Source organism: Narcine bancroftii, chromosome 5, assembly GCF_036971445.1.
Source record: "Narcine bancroftii isolate sNarBan1 chromosome 5, sNarBan1.hap1, whole genome shotgun sequence".
Lineage (NCBI taxonomy): Eukaryota > Metazoa > Chordata > Chondrichthyes > Torpediniformes > Narcinidae > Narcine > Narcine bancroftii.
In genome coordinates, this window is record NC_091473.1 from 70966804 (window position 1) to 70990620 (window position 23817).

General features: G+C 40.8%; 1 protein-coding gene and 1 long non-coding RNA gene across 6 annotated transcripts in view; one reads left to right on the forward strand and one right to left on the reverse strand.

Moving 5' to 3' along the window:
• Nucleotides 1–14150: 14150 nt before the first annotated feature.
• LOC138763515 (eIF-2-alpha kinase GCN2-like) overlaps nt 14151–23817 on the reverse strand; it is a 119449-nt gene continuing 109782 nt past the window's right edge. For all 5 annotated transcript variants that reach the window (XM_069937805.1, XM_069937806.1, XM_069937807.1 and 2 more), the window contains 2 exons: nt 17212–17306; nt 14151–14635 (listed from right to left, as the gene is read on the reverse strand). In XM_069937805.1, coding sequence (XP_069793906.1) covers nt 14521–14635; nt 17212–17306 — 210 coding nt within the window. In that variant the 3' untranslated portion in view covers nt 14151–14520. The remainder of the gene's footprint in view (nt 14636–17211; nt 17307–23817) is intronic.
• Nucleotides 14378–23817, forward strand: part of LOC138763518 (uncharacterized) — a 34361-nt gene continuing 24921 nt past the window's right edge. The window contains exons 1-2 of the long non-coding RNA XR_011357623.1: nt 14378–14513; nt 15685–15746. This is a non-coding gene — a long non-coding RNA (uncharacterized lncRNA). The remainder of the gene's footprint in view (nt 14514–15684; nt 15747–23817) is intronic.

Below are 23817 nucleotides of genomic sequence, written 5' to 3' on the forward strand. Positions count from 1 at the left end.
ACAGGTATACTGCTGATAGACCCTCTCTCCCCTGAACAAATGCTTTTATTAGCTTATAACTAAGGGTTGGGTCTTCAAAAGGGTTCTGGGTTTAGGCAGGAAACCAGGGTTATATGTGAGCAGATGGGGGCGGAGCCAACCATCAACACAATACCCAATAGTGAATCCCAGTTCACGGCATTACCGGATCTCACCAAAAAATGGTGACAAGGAGATGCCCGATCCACCCCATGAGCTTCCCCCTGAGGTGATGGAGTTGCGCTCTGGTGAACTCCGGCAGCACTGCACCCCTGGCTACTGCAGCATCAACGTCCTGCATTCGAATGCAACGGTTTCCTTCAATGTTCCAAAGACGTACAGGGTTTGTAGGTAAATTGGTCACATGGGCACGTTTGGGCGGCGCAGACTCGTGGGCTATGAGGGACTATTTCCATGCTGTATCTCTAAACAAAAATGTAAAAAGAGGATAGAGATGAATCCCCTTGTGTCCACCACCCGTGAGTCCGTGCCACCCAAACACACACATTACCCTAAATTTAATTTTAGAGATGCAGCACAGTAGCAGGTCCTTCTGGCCCACAAGCCCATGCCATCCAAATGCACCAATTAACCTACAAATCCTGTACACTTCTGAAAGGTGGAAGAAACCTGAAGGAAACCCACACACACACAAACATGGAGGGGGGGGGGGCGGGAGAACGTGCAAATTCCTTACAGAAAATGCCGCATTCGAACTCAAGTTGCGGACACTCTAATAGCATTGCACTAATTGCTATGTTAGTCATGCTGCTAAACTTTCTCTATTCCTCTAATACTGACATCCTTTGTATCACATCTCCTTCTACGATGTTCCTCTATCAACATGATGCCAATGTCAATTGTTGTGCTGGAAGTTAAGGAAGGAGTCAGCAATCCCGTCGACATGGGTGTGTACGCAGTGAGCTCAACCATGTTTTGAAAAATACAAAGAATCTAATCAGCTGCATACATTCAATGAACTGGCCAACCCTTGACTGGTGTTCACTTTGCATCCCTGGAATGCACTGGTCATATTCGGGAAAGGCAGGATAATGTATGGCTTTATGAACAGTTCTTAACATAAAAACATAAGAAATAGAAAAAGGAGTAGGCCATCAGGCCCATTGAGCTTCCTCCACCATTCAATGAGACCATGGCTGATCTGATCATAGGCTCATCTCCAACTACTTCGTTTTTCTCATATCCCTTAATTCCCCTACTGTGTAAAAATCTGTCTTAAATATATTTACTGAGGTAGCCTCCACTGCTACAATGGGCAGCAAATTCCATAAATTCACCACTGTGAGAGATGGGAAAATTGACCTAAAATTATGAACATGGAAGAAACTAAAGTTCATCAGTAAAATGGCTGTAACCAGTTCAAACAGGATAAGCTTGGGGCTTAGGATGCAGGAAAGCAGAGTCAGCACGATTAACATAAGAATCTTCTAGTCTTTGTGACAAGACCATAGGACTAAGATAAGGAATGGTAAGGTACAATAGAATGTAGGAAGTTGAGGTAGTCTGGATCAGATAAGGGTCTCCTAGCCCTGGACAGAAGTACCAAGTCATACATTTCTAATTAGCTAACCATACACAGATTTATACATATGAAATTAGCCAACCCTAGATAGAATGAGTCAACTCTGCATATCAAGAGACTGTAGCCCTGAGAATCAGGAAGGTGTGAATAAGGACAATGACATGAAGGGACACCGACAGGATACCCCCCCTGGTTCTCCAAGTATACTCAAATTGCACGTAGGCAGGCAGGATTGCCTAATGCCAAACCTTTCCAGCAGGAGGCAGAAGAATGTAAGGGGGAGGGTATTCCTACACTGAAATCAACTGTATAAAAGTTGGGTGAGCCCCAGTGTCTGTGTGTATTCCCAGGGTAAGGGGAAGCACCCAACTTTGCATTGTTGTAGTAATAAATGTTCTTTGTTCTCAATTTTTGTCTCGAGCAATTTCTTTAAAGGTACTTTAATTCCTAACACCACCCTCTGAGAAAAGTAGTTCCTTCTCATTTCTATCCTAAATCTACTACCCTGAATATTGAGGATATATCCCTTAGTTCGAGTCTCCACACCAATGTAAACAATGTGCTTACCTTTATCTCAGTGGTTCTCAGCCTTTATCTTTCCACTCCAGGGCTCTCAGCTGGAGGGCAAGGAAACACTAACGAGCAGCACAGGAGGGAAGTACAGCAACGAGGCCCAGCAAGAAGAGGCCCGACAAAGAGATACAAGCAGCTCATCAGGAAAAACTGAAGAGGCACAGACACAAAAAAGAGGAGACACAAACACAGATACAGACACAGAAGAAAAGGAAGATGAAGACCAAGATCTTCACAGAGAAGTAGAAGGTAAAACTGATGGACAAAGAGAAATAAAAGGTAAAACTGTGAACAGAATATAGATAAAGTCTTTTTTGAAGAACAAATGAGATAATTAAAATAATGGTTGTCATTAGAGTTTAATGGAATTAAAAGGAAAATGAAAAGAACAGAAGATAAAATGGAACGGTTAGAACTGGTAATGACAGAAATAGGGAAAAGAGTAGAGAGTTTGGAAGAGTGGGAAACGGCTGTAGAATTGGAAGTGAATGACATAAGAGAAAAATTGGAAGAAAATGACAAAAAAATTAAAGGGACACAAGAGTTGTTATCTCAGAAAATTGATATGTTGGAAAATTATAGTAGGCGAAATAACATAAAAATAGTGGGCCTGAAGGAGGGTGAAGAAGGCACAGACATGAAAGAATTTAAAAAAGGATGGATCCTGAAGGTCCTGGAAACGACAGAAATGCAGAAAGAAATGGAAATAGAAAGGGCACACAGAGCATTAGCTCCGAAACCACAGACACATCAAAAACCAAGATCCATCTTAGTAAAATTTTTGTGATATACGACAAGAGAAAATATACTGGAACAGGCAAGGAATAAAATTAGAGAAGATAATAAACAATTGGAATACAAGGGTCAAAAAATATTTTTTTACCCAGATACAAGTTTTGAACTCTTAAAGAGGAGGAAGGAATTTAATACAGTGAAATCAACTTTATAGAAAAAAGGTTACAAATTCATATTAAGACATCCAGCTGTGCTTAAAATATTTATACCCGGGGAGCAAAACAGACTGTTCTCGGATCCAGAGAAAGCCACCAAATACATCTACCCCTTCCCTCTTTATTCCAAGAAGACCATTACCTTTATTCTGATCTTCACTACTTCCAGTACTTCTTCCTCTCATCATTCTTTCCAATGAAATCATTGGAAATGGAAGTCATGCCCTGTCACCCTTCCTCCTGGCTCTCATTTTCCAATATCTCAAGCATTTTTTCCTGCAGAAGCCGCTATTCACTTACAATTAGTATTCTCTATTTCTCTTCTCTCTTGGCTTGGCTTCGCGGATGAAGATTTATGGAGGGGTAATGTCCACATCAGCTGCAGGCTCATTTGTGGCTGACATGTCCGATGTGGGACAGGCAGACACGGTTGCAGCGGTTGCAAGGGAAAATTGGTTGGTTGGGGTTGGGTGTTGGGTTTTTCCTCCTTTGTCTTTTGTCAGTGAGATGGGCTCTGCGGTCTTCTTCAAAGGAGGTTGCTGCCCGCCGAACTGTGAGGCGCCAAGATGCATGGTTTGAGGCGAGATCAGCCCACTGGCGGTGGTCAATGTGGCAGGCACCAAGAGCTTTCTTTAGGCAGTCCTTGTACCTCTTCTTTGGTGCACCTCTGTCATGGTGGCCAGTGGAGAGCTCGCCATATAACACGATCTTGGGAAGGTGATGGTCCTCCATTCTGGAGATGTGACCTACCCAGCACAGTTTGATCTTCAGCAGCATGGATTTGATGCTGTCGGCCTCTGCCATCTCGAGTACTTCGATGTTGGAGATATTCTCTATTAGTGCCTCATTAAATCGCCTCCTCTACCACAGGGGAGCCAAATAGAGTTTGGGCAACCTCTTTGTTCATCACCGCCTTACATTCCACAAGCATTTGACAACATGCCACTTCAGTTCCTTGGCCCACTCACACTCTGGATTCTCTCTCTCTCTCTCTCTCTCTCACATAAGAACATAAGAAATAGAAGCAGGCCATAATCCGGCCCATCGAGCCCGCTCTGCCATTCAATAAGATCATGGCTGATCTGATCATTGACTCAACTCCACCTACCTGTCTTTTCCCCATATCCCTTAATTCCTCTCTCTCTCTCCCTATGCAGCCTCTTAAACTCTTCCAAGGAGCACAACATAAGCCTGTAGTTTGACAATTATTATATTAATCAGGACTACCCAGCTGCAGTAGAACTGGCAAATCCTAAAGTAAGGTCAACAATCTGTAATGCAAACTAAATTATCCTCTCCCCACATACACCGCCTGGCCTGCTGAGTATCTCCAGTAGTTTTTTTTTGTTTCAGGATTTTGGGATATGCCACCTGTTTACTTTTTGATGACTGGGTGTGAACCTACTGGCTGAATGAATGCTGCGATCATGAGGAGGGTGTGAGAAAGTGATCGCAGGGAATCATTGGCCCAGACAGGTTGGTGAGGAACAGTGCAGACAGGAGGTATGGTCTTTGTGCACAGGACCACGGGGAAACACTCTGGGACCACACTCAAGAAGGAATTGGCGGAGAAGACTCTGCAGGGATATGTGTGTAAATTAAGGGTACTTGGGGAAACCTGCAAGGCGGGCAAATCCCTTTGCTCTCTCTGCCTGCTCTGGTGAGCTGACAGATGGCGTCCTCTCCGCGGAGGTTAGGTGACCATCGCAGCAGTGAGCAGCAAACTGTGAGACAGGGGGCAATGATGAGCAGCAGCGAGGAATAAGCCGGAGGCTAGGAAGCAGGGAGTAAGCATGGCTCTGACCGCCAAAGAGATTCAGGGACACATGAGGTTGCACTTAAGTTTGCAGCAGATCACAGATCTCAGCAAGGTCCACAAAGAGAGTTTGAGCTTTGGTCCTTTAGGGGAAATGGGGTAAGTAAACCTAACTACTGTTGTTTTTTTTCAGATTATGAGGTTGAAAATCTCACAGCAGGTGAATTCCGTGTGTTGAAATCACTTGGGCACGCTTTATATTGTTGGAGGGGGGGGGATGAAATCAAATAGGGAGAACAACACATTTGTTTTACATTTGAAGCTGCGCATATAAGTTTCCAGGGCAAGGTATTAGCTGGAAGTATCAGACCCAGAGTTCTAAAACAGATTCTCTGGGCTCATGGCTGGGTGTGTCGCCCTCTGGTGGTCAAAGGTCCAACCTTCCATTTGCAATGAGTTTATCGTCATACATATTGTACAATGTACATCTGCACCAATTATTGGATTTTCTGCAGCCATACAGGAACTATGTAAAAAAAAAGTACAATCACAGACAAAAATTGATTACAAAGAGACAATAAATACAAAGGATAGATAGATAGATAATAAATATTCAGTTATCCTAGAGCAAAAAAAAAGTGCAGACATCATTTTGTGATGTCAGAGCCGTCCATGCAGCAGTGGAGATTTCAAGAGCCTGACAGTTGTTGGAAAAATAAGCTGTTCTTGAACCTGGAGGTGCTGGTTTTAGGGCATCTATATCTTCTTCCTGAAGGTAGCAATGAGAACAGGCTGTGACCAGGGTGATGGGCGTCCTTTATGATGTTGGCTGCCTTCTTAAGGCATATACCTCACATAGGTATATTCAGTGGAAGGGAGGTCAAAGCCTGTGATGGGTCTGACTATGTTTGGTACCTTCTGTGTTCCTGAGCATTCAAATGGCCAAATCAGGCTGCGATGCAAACAACCATTATGCTTTCTTCTATGCCCCTGTTGAAGTCTCTCAGACTTTTCAACAACATCTCAAATCTCCTTAGATTCCTTACAAAAAATAAAGCTGCTGGTGTGCCTTCTTCACATTTGCCTCAATATGCTGGCTTGGGGAGAGGTCTTCTCTAATATGGATTCAAAGGATCTTTAAGATTCGAACCTTTCATTGTGGTCCATCAGCCTTATCTCTCTAAAATCCGTAAAAATATTCAGCCAACAATGGAGATGTCATCAGCAAAGTTATAGATTGAGTTATAGTTGAGCTTGGCCACAGTCGTGAGTGCCTCAGGAATAGTGTAGGGGGCTGAGCAGGCACCCTTGATGTGCTCCTGTATGATGGTCTGTGGGGACAAGGGGATATTGCCATTCTGCATTAATGGAGTTCTGCTGATGAGAAAATTGAGGAAGGGGGGGAAACAGAGTACTAGTTCCCTGAGTTTGGTCATAGGTTTTACGGGTATGATGGTGTTGAATAGCGAGTCGTAGTGAATGAATAACAATCTGAAACTATGGCTGTACACATTCATTGTGTTAAAGTTAAACAGACAATTGACATAACTGCAATTGAGCTGGTGTAGAGTCATTCACAGTGACTGGGTAAAGGGAACTGCTCATCTTTCTCCACAGTTGGTTTCATTTTGTGAATTTCATTACATCCCCAGTTACATTGCCTGGGTCAATTTCTCGATGAGACCTAAATTAAAGGTTAAGAAATGTTAGGAAGGTTAAACCAGACATTTGGTATGTCAGTGCCAGCTGGGAGTAATCCAAGCCCTTTAGTGTGTCAGTCCCAACTGGGAGTTAAAGCAGACACCCTGTGTGTCAGTGCCAATGGGAGATAAACCAAGCCTTCGGTGTGTCAGTCCCAATGGGGAGATAAACTAAGCCTTCAGTGTATCAGTCCCAGCGGGGAGATAAACCAAACCTTAGGTGTGTCAGTCCCAATGGGGAGATAAACTAAGCCTTCAGTGTGTCACTCCCAGCAGGGAGATAAACCAAGCCCTCAGTGTGTCAGTCCCAGCGGGGAGATAACCCAAGCCTTCGGTGTGTCAATCCCAGCAGGGAGATAAACTAAGCCCTCAGTATGTTAGTCCAAATGGGGAGATAAACTAAGCCCTCAGTGTGTCAGTCCCAGCAGGGAGATAAACTAAGCCCTCAGTGTGTCAGTCCCAGCGGGGAGATAAACCAAAGCTTCGGTGTGTCAGTCCCACTGGGGAGATAAACCAAGCCCTCAGTGTGTCAGTCCCAGTGGGGAGATAAACCAAGCCTTTGGTGTCCCCATCCCACCTGGAAGTTAAACCTAGTGTGTCAGGCCATCCCAAGGTATCAAGCGGGATCTGATCTTACATATATCTATTTTGTCCCTAAGATGTAAAGTACACAAGAATAATTCAATATGGAAACCATACCTCCATCATATTGTGCAGAATGGCAGTAAAAGCACATAAGACTGACAAGAATGAACAATTTGCTAAAAGTGGAGATAGAGGGGAAACTATTCTGACCAATTGTAACAATTGTACATAATTTGATAATATTATGGGAGCTCGTTTGCAAGTAGGAGTGTCCACAAGTAGGTGATCATGATCTAGGCATAGCCTGTTATTAGTATCCACTGCAACATGTTCCCTAAGCAAAGCCCATCTGCACCAGCATTTTTAAAAGATGTCTCAAAGCAGAATGTAACTGATGCCATTTGGCATGATAAGAATTGCTTCCATATTTTAGCAGGTAACATTGGGCATTTTGTTTTGCAATTGTTTTTATTTACTGACACTTCCAGATCTGATTTCCCACACCAAAACAGCAGGAATATTTCAAACTTTTAGGAAACCCTTTTGAAGCATACTAATTTGACAACCTAGATTTCATTAATTGGCTTCAGACTTTTTCCAGATGTGTTTTCCCTTTTTGTCCTTTGAAGAAGCCACAAGAAGTAAACTAAATGAGACAATGATTATGTGAAACATTTTCATTCTTTGTGCCCAAGGGATATCAGTCTCAGGACAATTATCTTGCTACATTAAATGATTCATGGTTCCTTATTTTTATAAATAGCGACATGAAAATAAAAATGTTGAAAAGTCCTTTATTTCAGCTCCTTTTACCTCTTTCGAAGGTTTTGACGAATGAAGTGTGACTGTCTAATCACCAGGATCTTGGTGGCTTTTTGCATTTTTCGGTAGGTGAGGCTTAATTGCAAACAGTCGGATTACTGTGGAGAAAGGGAACATCTTGGTGAACATTTGCTATGTCCATCAGCTTGAAAACACACGTTACTGGAAGTACGAAGCATGGCAAGGGTCATGGGTTATTGTGAGCTGCAATGAACGATGGAATCTACATCTCACCTATTACGAACTTCCATTTCATTTAGTATGAATATCACTTTAAGGGCTAGTACAGACTGCAACCATTCACAGCTGTGGAGAGACTGGTGGCAACAGCTAGTACAAGCTGTACCCAAATTTGCTACTTTGGAGAGGAGAAAGAGCATTTCTTGCTTTTTCCCAGGGACATGGGTGGTGAGAAAGTCATGTGTGTTGAACATTGAAGGAGCAGCACATTATATGGCCAGCGGCCATCTCATCAAACAGGGAACAGGAATAACTCTGTGTGATAATGGACAATTCTGTCAGGAAAAGGGGAATTGGTGCATTGGATCGTGACCAAAATAATGGTAATTTCAATTGACCCGTACCTGGGTTTGTAGAAATCATGCGTTTCATTTCCCCTACGCAAGGAAAAGGAGAGTTGTGAAGAAACTTGACAAGGATTTGTGAGTTTTCAGTAGTCCAGGTCACTCAGACTCTCCAATCACATTTATGATTACTTCTGTGCATCATTTTAAAAGCCTATGTTTCGACAATCGATTTCTAAGGCTGAACTTTGGAATTACTTTCCAGAATTGTGCCTGCACTGTAGTGGTTTAGGTGTCTCACACACACGCACGCACGCACGCACGCACGCACGCACGCACGCACGCACACACGCACGCGCACACACACGCACACGCACACACATATTCGCACATAGTTGAGTTTGATTTGACTAATGTGATATATTATTAGTGGTTATTAATAAATGTAGTGTTTTAAAAGTAAAAAATAACATTGCCCTGGTGAATTTCGATTGCTGCTGAACTGCCAACATAACAGACCAGACACTGAGATGCAATAATTCAGAATATTAAGCAGGTTATAAAAACTGTCTAATTAGAAATGTGCACAAAATTGGCAAATGAAGCAAGGTTGACAGAGCAAGGGCTTTTCTCTTTAGAATGAGAAAGGATGAGAGGTGACTTAATAGAGATATATAAGGTTATGAGAGGCATGGATAGGGTGACATGGATACATTTTACCTGGGGTGACCATAGCCAATACCAGAGGACATCTGTTTAAGGTGAATGGAGGAATGTTTAGGGCAGATGTCAGATAAAGTTTTTTTCACCCAGTCAGAGGAGGGTGCCTAGAATACATTGGCAGGGGTGGAGGTGGAGTTTGGTACAATAGGGACATTCAAAAGATTCTTAGAAGGCACATGGACATAAGAAAAATAAGTTATGGGTATAAGGTAGAGAGGATAAGATTGTTGTCAGCACCACATCGTGGGCTTACGGGCCTACACTGGGCTGCAATGTTCTACGAATAGGAAATGAGGATAGATTCAGAGAAAATGTGGAAGACGCTTCAGAGAATGTGGCTCACAAAGGGTGATACAGTGGTGCAGCTGGGGGAGTCACTGCCTCACAGCTGCAGTGACCTGGGTTCAATCCTGACCTCTGCTCTTGTGCATGTTCTCCCTGTGACCTCATGGATTTCTTCCAGGTCCTTCGGTTTCCTCCCATATCCCATATCTCACATCTCCGCCAGTCGCAGTTGTTCGCATTAGAAGTCGGACCAGTGATGATTTCAGTAACTTTCTTATAAACATTACATTTCGTTAATTTTATAATCAAGTTTTTTTTTAAATTTTCCACTGCATTGCTATCCCTTCCTTTATGAAAATTTAAACAAATTATCACATCAAGTTGGAAAAATATAATCAAAGTGGCAGAAAATAAAACTGCTTTTCTGATTGAAACACGTTAGTTTTGGAGGGGCTTTGACACAAAAGGTGCTGAGAGAATATTTCTCCTTGAGAGAAAATCCAGGACGAGGGGATGGTTCAAAATAAGATGCCCAGATAAGGTGGAGAGGAGGAATTCCCTCTCTTTGAGCAGTGGTTCTCAACCCGCTCTCATCCACAGACCTTTCCTCACCATGGAAAACCCATAACAAACCCCATGACACCAGTGTGGGGGAAGGTTAATGAACACAAGCCCCTTACCAGAACTGCCAATGGGAATTTTATGTTGTTTTGAAAAGTTCTTTGAACATTTATTGTCGTAAAATTTTTGATCTTGATTTACCTATTTGGTAACATTTACCTTTACCACTGACTACCTCTAACAAACCCATGGACCCCCAATGGTGAGTGGACCACAGGTTGAGAAATATTGACTTAGAGGTTTGTGAAGCTTTGGACTTCACTTTCCCAGCACTGAGGATGCAGTCATGAAATGTATACAAAGTCAAGACGGATGGATCTTCAGTCAGTCAAAAATAATGACATCCAGTGCCCTCCATAATGTTTGGGATAGACACTTTTTCCTTTATTTCCTTCTGGGATCCACAGTGTTAAATTTGTAATCAAAAATTCACATGTACAGGTAGTCCCCGACTTACGATCATCATGGAGATGGAAGGATTGATTGTAACTCAGGTTTGGTCATAAATTGGGGAATGGGGGCCTCGGGTTGCCGTGGGAAACATGGACCTTGGGATGCTGTGGGGAATGGGGAGCGGGAACTTCAGGCTGCTACCAGGAGCGGGGACTACTGTATACAGTACTTTCAATAAAGATTTTTTTTAATTTTGGTTGTACGTGCGGGTGGATGTAACTCACGTAGGTTGGAAGTCGAGGACTACTTGTAATTAAAGGACACATTCCAGATTTTATTCAAGGTTATTTGTATACATTTTGGTTTGACCATGTTGAAATTGCAGCACTTTTTACACAGTCCCCTCATTTCAGGGCACCATAATAATTGGGACTTTTGGCTTCACAGGTGTTTGTGTGTATGTTTAATTGCTTCACTGGTGTAGGTATAAGAGAGCTAGGCTTGGCTCTAAGCTGTTGATCATCTTTGGAGTCTGTAGTTGCCATTTTTCAACATAAGGACCAGAGTTGTACCAATGAAAGTTAAAGAACCCATTCTGAGGCAGAAAAACAAGAATAAAACAATAAGAGATATCACCCAAACCTCAGGATTATCAAAGTCAACAGTTTGGAATATAGTGTACTGATGAGCTCAGTAATCACAAAGGGACTGGTATTCCAAGGAAGATCTCCGCTGCTGAAGACAGAATTCTCATCACAATGAAGAAAACTCCCCAAAAGTATGTCCAACAGATCAGAAACACTCTTCAGGAGGCAAGTATGGAGATGTCAATGACTACTGTTCACAGAAGACAAGATGCAAACCATGGCAAAGGTGGTATGCTTTAGATCTTAGACAGTTCCTTTCCACTTCCACACTTTGCTCTTGCCGTCATTCTGATATAGGTTCATCTTGATCTCATCTGCCCACAGGACCATTTTCTGGAATTCTGCAGGCTCTTTTAAATAGTTATTTGCAAAGTGTAATCTGGCCATTCTTTCTGTGGCTAACTAGTGGTTTGCATCTTGCAGTGTAGCCTCTGTATTTCAGTTCATGAAGTCTTCTGTGGATAGTAGTCATTGACCAATCCACACCTGCCTCCTGAAGAGTGTTTCTGATCTGTTGAACATGAGTTTGTGGGATTTTTCTTAATTTCGACAAGAATTCTTCTGTCATCAACAGTGGTGGTCTTCTTTGGAATACCAGTTCCTTTCTGGTTACTGACCTCATTAGTATGCTCTTTCTTCTTAAATGATGTTCCAAACAATTGATTTTGATAATCCTAAGGTTTGGGCGATAACTCTTACTGTTTTATTTTTGTTTTCAACCTCATAATGGTACAACTCTGGTCTTCATGTTGAAAAATGGCAAGTACAGATTCCAAAGGTGATCAAAAGCTTAGAGCTAAGCCTAGCTCTCTTATACCTGCACCAATAAAGCAATTAAACAAACCTAAGTACTCATAATCCAAATGTCCCAAATATTATGGTGCCCTGAAAGGTATAAAAAGTGAAATTTCTAAATGTGTACAAATAATCTTGAATAAAATCTGGACTTTAATTACATGTAAATTGTTTGATTCTCAATTTAAAATGGGAAAATAAAAGGAAAAAAATGTGTTTTTGTCCCAAACATTATGGAGGGTACTCTAAGTCAGGAAATTGGAGCTGAGGTTAAGATTGAATTGCCCTAATTTACTGAAGTGGCAGGAAGGAACCATATGGCCTGGTCTTGCTCCTACCTACCTCTTATGTTTTTATAAACTAGATTGAGCCCACTTGAATATAATTTTGGACAGAACACTGTCGTGCAGACTGAAGAATTCTCCTTACACTCACACGACTGGGTTAGAAACAGAAAGATAAATTGAAATGAGAAATTGAAAAAGGACAGAGGAATAAAATATTAATAGATGAAACTCACTACGTGCAAGACTACACCGTGGCATGGATAACATCTGCAGAAATGTCAGGAGTAATTCATCTTCTTATCCATCAGCGAGGAGCAGATGCTTAGAGCTACACATGCACTGCTAAATGTAGCAAAACACATACATAATATAATAATTGAAAGAGGATTTATAAATTGGAGAGAGTGACTCATGCTGATGGCTTGTGCTTCCAATATCCATTCAAGGCAAGATGTATAAAATTCTTTTTTTAACTTGTTTGCACACTTTGCCTCAGAATAATTTGGGGTGGTACAGTTAGCCAAGTGGTTAATGCAATGCTATTATACTGACCAGGGTTTGAATCCAATGTTGTCTGTAAGGAGTGTTTACAACGTCCCCCCCTGTCCGTGCGGGATTCCTCTATATACTCTGGTTTGCTCCCACATTCCAAAGATGTACGAGGTTAGTAAGTTAATTGGTCATTTGGGTGGAAGGGCCTGTTACCGTACTGTATCTCTAAATTAAAACCAATTTAAAAACATTAAACAATGTGATTCAAATCTAAATGGTTGAGAGTAATTATGTATTGTTCCATGAAAGTAATTAATGACCAAAACCAAAATGCCCAATCTGATCAATGTGCCTCGTAACCTGTAACACAGGCTGATATTGAATAAAGGTTAAGAAAGATTGGAAACTGGATTGCTTGTTGCTCCTTCTCTTTAATCAGGGTTAGATCACACTGGCACGCACGTCCGGGTGAAATCATGCCCATTGGCAAAACTGTCCTGGGATTTCATACCCAATTCAGCTCACCATGCTGTTGCAGAGAAAGAATCAACTCCCGACACCAGGGTAACGCTTCGGAAGAGTTTTATTGGCAAGATATCTTGGAGAGTATGCCCAGCACCCAGCCTGACCTTGCTCTGCTCACAGCCAGTTTTAACAGAGTTTATATACAATAAATGGCAGTGCACTCCTGTATGTGGGCTTCCTGTTGCGGTCAACCTGACAATAGTTTATCATGGTCAACATTTGGCAATAAGTTAATCATTGTTTCACAGAATTCCAAAGCTTATCATGTCTGCAGATAAATCACAACCTTGAGGTTCCCTGCCTCCACTTAAGCAATATGCAATTGACTCTTGAATGTTCTTGTAAGCAACTTATGGGTGAACCCTTAACCCCTTGTGTTCAGATTTTCCTCCATACATGCCCAACATTTTTGAGCACCAATGATGTCGTAAGTGGATCACCACAAACTATTTTCATTTACAAACTTAGTATGTACACAACGGATTCCATTTGTGACTTACCTGGAAAGCAAAGTGTGAAAGGTGGAGTTAATTGGGCATGGATAACAATGAGAGCAGCAGTTTCTCAATAGATGGAAAGAAAGGAAGAATTAGCATCACCAAGAGTGCAGAGTATTTAAACAATCTTATATCAGATAGCTGGAAAAGGGTATCTCAAAGGATATTTCCACTCATCTTTCTGCCAAATGTACTAGCCTGTGTTGGGGGATTGTTGATAGTCCTTCCCTGGACCTTTAATCCGAGATAGGTGGACGACTGCCGTTGTCGATAAAAATCATACCTAGTTTTTAAAAATTTTTTATTTTTCACACTATGAACCATATTGACCAAAATACACATAAACCTTTCCCTCCAGAATATACACTAGTTGATGGGATCCTAAGCGAGAGCAAAGAGAAAAATGGCCAGAAATTTTTAAAAATTAAGTGTTTTTTATTTGTTTAAGGAGAATAATTGTAACACACAGAAATGTAAAAGTTGCTGACACTATATTCTAATCATTTTACATCACATTTGATAATTGTATTCTGCATACAACAGCAAAACATATACCAAAGAAAACAACGTAATCTTAACATGCACTTGATATATAGTGACAATTCACCATGGAAAATATTACTAGTTCTGATTTCCAGCTATCACCATGAAGGACCTCTCGGGAACAGTGGCTTCTAAGATTGAAGTTTTTGATGCTATTTTAATTCAGAGACGATAATTCAGAGTTACAAAGAAAAGCCACTGATAATTGGATATACTAATGACTGACATATTCTGGTAAGTTTTAGAGATCCATTGCAGTCAGCAGTTTAAAGCTATTCCTTCCCTTTCCCACAGCATAATGTGGCCCTGATCTTCTTAGTCGCTTTGTGAAATAAAGCTGTTTCTTTGTTGAGCATCTGTGTGGTGGAAACATCAGAAAGTAGAAATATTATTTCTCATCATAAACAAATACAAGTTAGAAATTACATGTTGAGCAAATAATAATTTAACTTTCCTGATCCTCAGTGGAGAATTCTATGATTAAGTTCTGATATTAGGGCAGTCAGTCTTATTGAGAATGAAGAGTGGGTAGCTCCCCTGTGGAGGCACGCAGAAGACCGAGGTCAAGGAGAGAAATGGCCCTGCCAGTTATCACTAAGAATATTAAGGAATTGTTCATATATGTACAAATATGCATCATGTATCTAATATTTGAAACATTCTTTGAAAAACATCAGTGGAACGGTTAGCGTAACAGTTAGTGTACACTATTACACCCTCCAAAAGCGTAAGGGGTGGGCAGCACAGACTCATGGGCCGGAAGGGCCTGTTACAGTGCTCTATGTCTAAATTAATTAAAAATCAAATGCCTATGCACATTCTTGTTCCCAGTATATAAGAGTGGGTGCATGCGCACTCTCAAATTCAATGTTAAATTTTAACTGGGTTTTTCCAATTGGTGTTCACCATTTCAAATATCCAGCTGGTGTCTTTTACCCTCCTTTGCTTTCAAAACCTTTCATGCTTGTTACAGCAGTTATCCAGGAATATTTAGTGAATTCATGAAAGCTGTGATAATACCAGGAAAGATTGTAGCAGGCTCTTTTGGCTGTTTGGAAATGGAATGGTTGCTGCCACAAGCTGAGCAGTTGAAACAGAGCGTGACAGACCCAAAATAGAGTAGTACTTGCTAAAGATAAACTAATAATGAGAGCAGGTCATGAGGGTCTAATAAGCAGAAGAGGTCTTCATAAAAACACATCAAAAAAAGCTCTGGTGTGGGTTCTGTTTTGGTTTTATCTGAGGAGTTGCAAGGTCTTGGTTCTGACCCAAGATAGGTTGACAATCCAAAACTGCACCACTGGAGGCACCAGCTAACCAAACCCAATGGTGGAGGAGTAGCAATGGTTTATCTCGTGTACTGGTCAAATGTATTCTTCTCTAAAGGTCATTATCATTTATCTAGATGCTAATGGATGGGAGCTGGTGTGAACACTTTCAAATGCAGAGTGGATAAAATGGGCCAAGGTAGGATTAATGTAAATATAGGATTAATGTAAATAAGTGGTTGAAGTTGGGTGCGGATGTGATGGTCCAAAGCTCCTCTTTCCTTGCTGGATCTCTCTCGGACTCTCCAAAGGACTTGGGTGTGAAGGTCCTGGAGCTTCTTGAAGCTTCATATCAGTGCAAGAGTCTGTAATGTCCATGTCATAACACTGAAGTCCTAAGTCAGTAAAGATCATTGTCCTGCCTCAGCTCAAATACCCTTTATACCTTGAAGGCGATTACTTATTTGCGAGTTGGTGGAAAACCTCTAGGCAAGATATGAACCTCTAATGTTTTGCGGACTTCTTTTCTACATATGGCAAATGCATCTTTAAGCTATTTAAGGGAACTTTCCCCTTGCAATCTGCCAGGAAATCCATAATTATCCAGCTGCGACTACTGTCAGCCTTTAACCCTGCCCACTTCACCCAACTATCCCTTCAAACACCCAATTATCCTAATTGTCCTAGATGATAACCCTCCATCCTCTGCCCCTCTTCACTTTTCCCTGTCCTTTGCTGCCCTGTCATCTCACTCCCCCAACCACTGCAACTTCATCTTCTCCAGTATTGAGCCCCAACTTAACCATCACTTCCTACTGTCAACCCTCCTTCCCACATCATCCCCACCTCTAACCTCTGCAAAGTAGGAAAAGAGAATTGTCTCTTTAGTGATACACAAGCAGAACATCCTACAATAATGGACAACAGGGAAAGTGGTGCTGAGGCCAAGGTTGGATCAGCCAGGTTTCAAATGAATAATGAAGCAGGCTTGAAAGGCCAACTAACCCACATCTGTTCCTGTTTATGTGGTTGTCTGTTGAGTTTCAATGCACATCCTCCCCTCTGGTTACTATGGCAACTTTCATCCATGGATTTATTTTCGAGATAACACTGCTAATTTATTTCCCCAGTAAAATTATCACAAATCACAAAACAGAGGCTTTTTAACTAATTTCCAACACAGCAGACATTCTTATTTCAGGCCACATTAGCTAATTCTCCCACTAAAACTCACTAAGCATATGTAATCAACAAGGGACATTGTGTTCAATTCACTTTTCGATAGACTTGCCTCTCGTGTTGAGAATTGAGAGTCAAGTTCGGACTGTAGATGTTTACATGCAATGGCATGCCTTCTTAATCCCCTCAAACAGAAAACTCTGAAACAGTCAGCTGGCCGGGCAGTAGCTGTGGAGATAGAAACGGTCAATGTTTTAGGTCTACGAGCCTGTATCAGAACTGGAAGAGGGAGATGTAAATTAGTTTTTCTCTCCTTAGTTGCATCTTACTCTATCCCAGCTCTGATGATGGGCTGAAGTTCTGAAACAGTGATCATTTCTCTCTCCACAGTTGCTGTACGCCCTGTTGATTGTTTCAGCATTTTGTTCTTGTTTCATATTTCCAGCATCTTTACAAAATGTACACGCTTATTCTTGATGCCTTACCTTGGCATGGTCACTTTAGCGCTCTTTTCGGCATGTTGTAAAAGCTGCTTTATGCTGTTTAGGGTTGAAACTTTCCCCTTGTCATACAGCAACACCTGCAGATAAACAGGACCATTGTTTCATAAAGGTGCTGCTGAAGCCCGCATTCATATATTTGTTTTCACCTGTTAAAACATACAGGCAGGCCAAAAGCTTCCCAGTGTAACTGGGAATTATAGATGCTCTCAAGCTGGGGTAACAACAGCTGGAACCAGTACAGCTGTCTGTACAATCAGGTAGCTACTAAAGAATGTACCAGGACAGAGAAACACTCCTTGGGCCATGACTCTGCTGGGTCCCAGAGCTGAGTTTTCAAATACTCAGATGCAGATCAGAAGTGGCCACAGGCTATTCATCCCTTCAAACCTGTTTCATAAGATCTGCATTCTCATCTATCCATATTAACCTATTTCCCCCTTGACTATCATGTGCCTTATCCTGCTTCAAAAAATATTTGAAAACCATCATCTCATTTCCCTTTGAGGCAGTGATCCCATGAAAATATCCATTGCAGGGTCTTCTGCTCAAAGCATTCGGTATCTTGGTTTCTTTCCAAAAATCAAGATTCAATATTTAATTTATTGTCATAGTAATAAAACAGTGTCGTATTATATGAAATTTCTTTTTGCCTGCTTCAAGGCAGACAGATTCACCTCTGGTAGTAGAGAGAGAGAGAGAGAGAGAGAGAGAGAGAGAGAGAGAGAGTGAGAGAAAGAGAGAGAGAAGCAAAAGAGAGACCCCCCAGAGTCACTGAGTGTCTGTAGATTCAACTCCAGCCCTTACATAGCCCCATAGCCAGAGTCCAGTCCAAACCACTGGCAACCCAAGCTCCAGATCCGAACCCTTCAGCGTCCTCGGCACCTCCTTACATCCTGGTTCCAATACCTGGTACCCCTCCAGACTGTTCGGGACAGACTCCAGCCGTCCGCAGAACAATGCGAGTCTCCCGACAGCAGTCTCCAGCAGCCCACAACTTCTATGAATTCCTCGAGTCACCAGCAGCCCGCCGCATACCCTGGTCCCCTAGCCGCAGAGCCCCTTCACTGGTCCGCCGCCGTGGTCACCATCCCCGCGGGTCGTGTCTTCACTTTTCCCTCAAGAAGGAGGGTGATCTTCCCATCCTCTGGTGTCCTGCTCCAGTCCTCTGCTTCCCCGAAGTCTGCAGCCCCTCGTGGCTGCTGCCGATTAATAGGCACCGCCATCTTGGGTGCAGACCCGCAGTCATGGGATTTCAAATAAAACCACTGTCAGCTCCCTCAACGGGCCGTTCAAAGCTAAATAATCACACGAGATTATTGTAACTCTTGCCTGCGGACAATGCAAGAACTGAATGGGAACAAAAGATCTGATCACAGGCTTTATGAAAGGTTCCAGTTAAAACATTGGGCCAGAACTTGCTGTAGGCAAAGCACTGCTTTGCTTGTCAGGCTGAGCCAGCTGTCAAACCTGTGAATGTTTCTGACTACTTCTGATATCCAGGATACTCAAAAGTATTTAAAAACTTCTGTAATTGAAATAATTAAAATACTTTAAAATCATTAATAAAAATTTAGAAAACAAAAAAAAACTAAGGTACACTTACATTTAACCAAATCCAATTAATAAATAAATAATCGCCTTGTAGTATTTCTTCAGCCTGGATGATTCTCTCCATTCGAAAAAATGGCATTCTTCTCCCTGTGCCCTTACTGGTTGGAAGACACCCCAGACCAAGTATTGGGGAAATGCTGTGAGACCAATGTAGTAGCACAGATGGCAAGTTGTTACCAGCAAGTTTGGTACTTCTGCTTTTACAGTGGGCATTGACTTGGTGGGAAAATCTGGTCCTTCAACTTCCTTCTTGGAGTTGCCTGTGAGCATGCTGTGCATTTTCAGTCTTCTATGATATTGTTGCAGAGAAATAATTCAATTTTCCGGGGTTTTTTTTTGGTTGCAGCATTGGTTTTTTTAACAAGCAAGTCAACTGTTTGTTTAATGTACACAAATAAAACCCAGCATCAGAAAATCCACCATTAAACAAGAAGATCATGTTAAATAGACAATTACACAGCTGCTTAATCTCATCCAACAGAGTTCTGCTTTCAGCAGAATTGAATGAATTGCCTCCAAAATGGAAAACGTGACACAAAACATGCAGTGATCAACCAGACAACTGCTCCCAGGAGTTAATTGATTCATATCATCTGGACAGCATAGGTCACTAAAACTAAAATGATATAAATCATGGGTCACTGCAAGGGCACTAATTAATGAAACCTCCATGCACAAATAAGAGGTGGTGTTGGCCATTTACTAACCAAGGGATTCTTCTACTTGCTGCTCCTGTACCCCAGTCATTCTGTGACTCCAAAGATTGCACTGCAGGAACTTGGATCATTGTTCTCCCAGCTCCAGGCTTCTCTGCAGCCTTACCGTTTGTTTCCTGATTAATAGTCCCACTATTTTTCATTTGCATATTCTACCCCTTGAAAGCAAACATAGCACCTGTCCACCTGCTCTTCTTCTGTTGCTGGTCCCCCAGATTATATGAAAAATTGTGTGATTATCAATCGTAAGATATTTGGCTCAGTCTTTTATGAGGGGTTAAGGCTGAATAGGCTCAGTCTTTATACCCTGGAGCCCCTCAGGTCCCCCAGATTATATAAATACCATGATCATTTGCTGCTCTCCCTGCCTCTCACAGATCAGTAGTGTCCAACACATTAGCAATCAGTGTTTGGAAGACAAACAGAGCTAAGTGCGTTTCTCATTAAAGAAAAGGGATTTGTGAGTTCGATACTCATTCACATCCATTTAATCACGCATGCCTCAAACATTTTGTTGTCAATGAGATGAAAAGTGAAGCATGTAAGTGTGTTCTGGCCAAAGTGTATGGGTGACTTACATTTTATGTTTCTAATTCAGATGATCAGGATTTGTATTTTTTCCCTTTATCTTTGGAATTTGGCTCTGCATTTTAATCCTAATGAGGTGTTGTAACATATTATAATTTAGTCAAATTACTGTGGGGGTTTGGAACAGGGAAAAAACACACACACACCTTTTTAGCAGACACAAAGGCACCTAAAGGCCATAAAACCCAGAGTTATTGTTGTCAATTGAAAAGACTGAAAATGGAATGTTTACACCTGTTCAAACAAGCAGCCATCTGCCAGATGAGAGGTTTTTGGGAAATTGAAATCTAAAAACCATGAATTGCCAGTGCCCTGAGTTTGTCAAAGTAGAAATACCAGAACAGTTGGAATGAATATGTGGCTTGAACAGGAGGGAGGGTTTCAGTTTCTTGAGACCAAAGACAGAGTAGAGAAAAAGAAAAATAGAGGGCAGAAAAGTCAAAAGCAAAGGTTACAGAAGTCACTAGATTCTAAAAGGACAATGAGCATAAGGGCACTTTATCTGGATGCCCGTAGTATTAGAAACCAGGTTGGTGAATTTGAGGTGCAAATCAGTACCCAGGCATATGATTTAGTGGCCATCACAGAAACATGGTTGCAAGATGGGCATGATTGGGAATTAAACTTTCAAGGGTATTAAATTTTCAAGAGTAAGATAGACAGGATGGTAAAGGAGGTGGGGTGGTGCTCTTAATCAAGGAAGAGATCAGGGAAATAGTGAGAGACAATATAAGATCTAAGGAGTAGAATGTTGATTCCAGTGGAGTAGGATAGTAAAGCGGGGAAAAAAAATCACTGGTGGGAGTTGTCTATTGCCCACTAATTTCCCAAGTGATTCTGGAACTAAGGAGCATCGATTTAAGGAGCGAGAGGAAAGGTTTAAGAGGGGACCTGAAGGGCTCCAGGGTATAAAGACCAAGCCTATTCAGCCTTAAGCCCTCATGAAAGACTGAGCCAAATATCTTACGACTGATAATCACACAATTTATAAATTCAGGCCCTGAACTTTTTCTTGACCCTTCACCAAAACCCAATTTTACCTGATAATTGGTTCTGTGTTCTGCCCATTGATTTGTCAAAAGTTGGTGCATTATTCTAAGGTACTTGCATTTACTACAGGATAACTCTTGAGAGACTGGCATCCTTTGGTCAACGGAGGTGCTAGATTGGCAGATTTTCCCATCTCTTGGATGTCATGATTATTAACACCCAAAACACACTTTTAATTCACATAAATTTTCCAGTGAACCAGAGAAGTTTACGAGGAGAATGGGAACGGGGGCCCCAGTGAGTGGAATGGTGCCCCCAGTATATTGGAAAGAGCACAGGAACTGAGGTCCTGGAGTGTAGAATGGAATGTGAGAACTGGGATTCCAATACGTTAGAAGGTGTGCAAGAAACTGGGCTCCAGTAATTGGACCAAGAGCATGAAGAGGTGAAAAGCAGATTATTGAATATTATTGTCGTGGGTGTTTGGTGCTTTTACGACGAAGACAAACATCCTTTTTTCTTCAGTTCTGTTTTTTTTATATGCCAATAATGTAAGTTAGGTGGGTTTCCCAATTGTGGGTTTAGTGAGATTCCCAAATCATTTAACTCATCTATAATTTTTTATTCATCCCAATTTATGCATTTCCACCTCTGATTATATGTTCAACAAAAATACTGTTTCATAACTTAATTTGTGATGCAGTATCAACTGTCATCATTCCACAAAGAACCTAGGAAATGTCCCTCCACACTTTCTATGCTTCTGATGTGCCCACAGTTCAGATTATTGCTTTTTAATACATTTGCAATGCTGTCATCATTTTCCAAGTCAAGGCCACTACAATGTTGAGTGAAAACCAGGAGACCTTGACAATTTTTCACTACCAGTTAATTCAATTATGCTTCCTTTATTCCAATTGCCTCCTACTTCCAAGCAAAACCATGTACACCTGCCAGTCAATTTGCATCCTGACCTTCAGCTTTGGCTCTTCATCTCTTAACCAATGGTGCCTGCCATGTGAATGTTTTTCCAAACCACTCCTGTAACACTGATGAAAGTTGTGGGACAATCCATTAATTGCTAGTTAATACTTAGTGGGAACATCATGTCAAAGGAATCTACACATAATAAATGAAGATCTCATTGGCTTCCACCACAATACATTGGTTTCGAAAGTTGGGAGAAGTTATGCCTTTGGCGTAGATGGATTATTCGTCATGTAGACATATTGTGAAGTTTAGATGGTCTGATTGTATTAAATATTTGGGTATTATAATTGATAATAATTATGATCATTTATTTACATTGAATTATTTACTATTATTGACTAGAATTAAAGATGATTTGAATAAGTGGAAGGACTTACTAATAACATTAATAGGAAGGGTGAATTGTATCAAGATGAATATTTTTCCTCAAATTCAATATTTGTTTCAATCTATTCCATGTAAGATACCTTATAAATTTTTTAAGGATATTAACTCCTTGATAAGAAAGATTTTGTGGAAAGACAAAATAGCGAGAGTTTCATTACAAAAATTAACATGGAAATATGCATTGGGTGGTCTACAACTACCTAACCTTCAGCACTATTATGAATCGGCTCAATTAAAATTTATAAGTAGAATGTTTCAAGTGGATACTCCTTTGGTTTGGGCCGCTATTGAATTATCTCAGATTGGTGAAAAGAGGATGGATCAATTTATTTATCGATGGAATTCTCAGTTATTACGTAGTTATAACTTGATGGTATTGAAGCATCTGCTTGAGTTATGGATAAATAAGAATGAACAATCAGGCATGGAAGGTAAAATCTCATCTAAGACACCTTTATTTCAAAATAAACTTTTACCATTTATAGTTAATAATCAATTATTGAAGTTATGGGAACAAAATGGAGTGAAATTGGTAGAAGATTGCTATAAGGCAGGACATTTTATTTCTTTTCAAAGAATGAGAGAGAAATATAGTGTACCTTTGAGTACTTTTTTTTTAAAACTTATTATCAAGTTAAAGCTTTATTGTTGGAAAACTTTGGGCGTACTTTGTGTCTTCCAAGAAGATCTAAATTTGAGAGTTTATTTACTAATGGTACTAAGAAGGGTCTCATATCAAATATTTATAATTTATTGCAGGCTAAAACTCCCAAGCCAGATGTAGATAAGACTAAAGTGGAATGGGAGAAAGACTTAGGGATAACTATCCCCCGGAAGAGTGGATGTTGATAGGTGAAGATTTAACTCCTGAGAAATTAAATAAATTTAAATATATCACTTCAGATTCATGTTTTAGATGTCATAAGGAAGTAGGAACCTTCTTACATTCAGTTTGGCTATATGAGACAGTTAAACCCTTTTGGAATAAAATTAAAGAATTTTTGGAAATTATGTTTAAATTTAAAATTACATTAGACCCTACAATATTTTTATTGGGTAATATTAAATCATTGTGTTTATAGTTGAAATTAGATAAATCCCAAATTGCTTTTCTGAGGTTGACTTTAGCAGTCGCTAGGAAATGTCTTGCAATTACATGGAAGAATGAGATTCAATTGAATATTCAACATTGGCATGCGGAGATGAGGTTATGTTTTCCTTTAGAGAAAATAACATATAATCTACAAAATATTTTTGTTAAAGTTTGGAGCTTCTACATGGACTGGATGTGTATTAATTGTTAAAA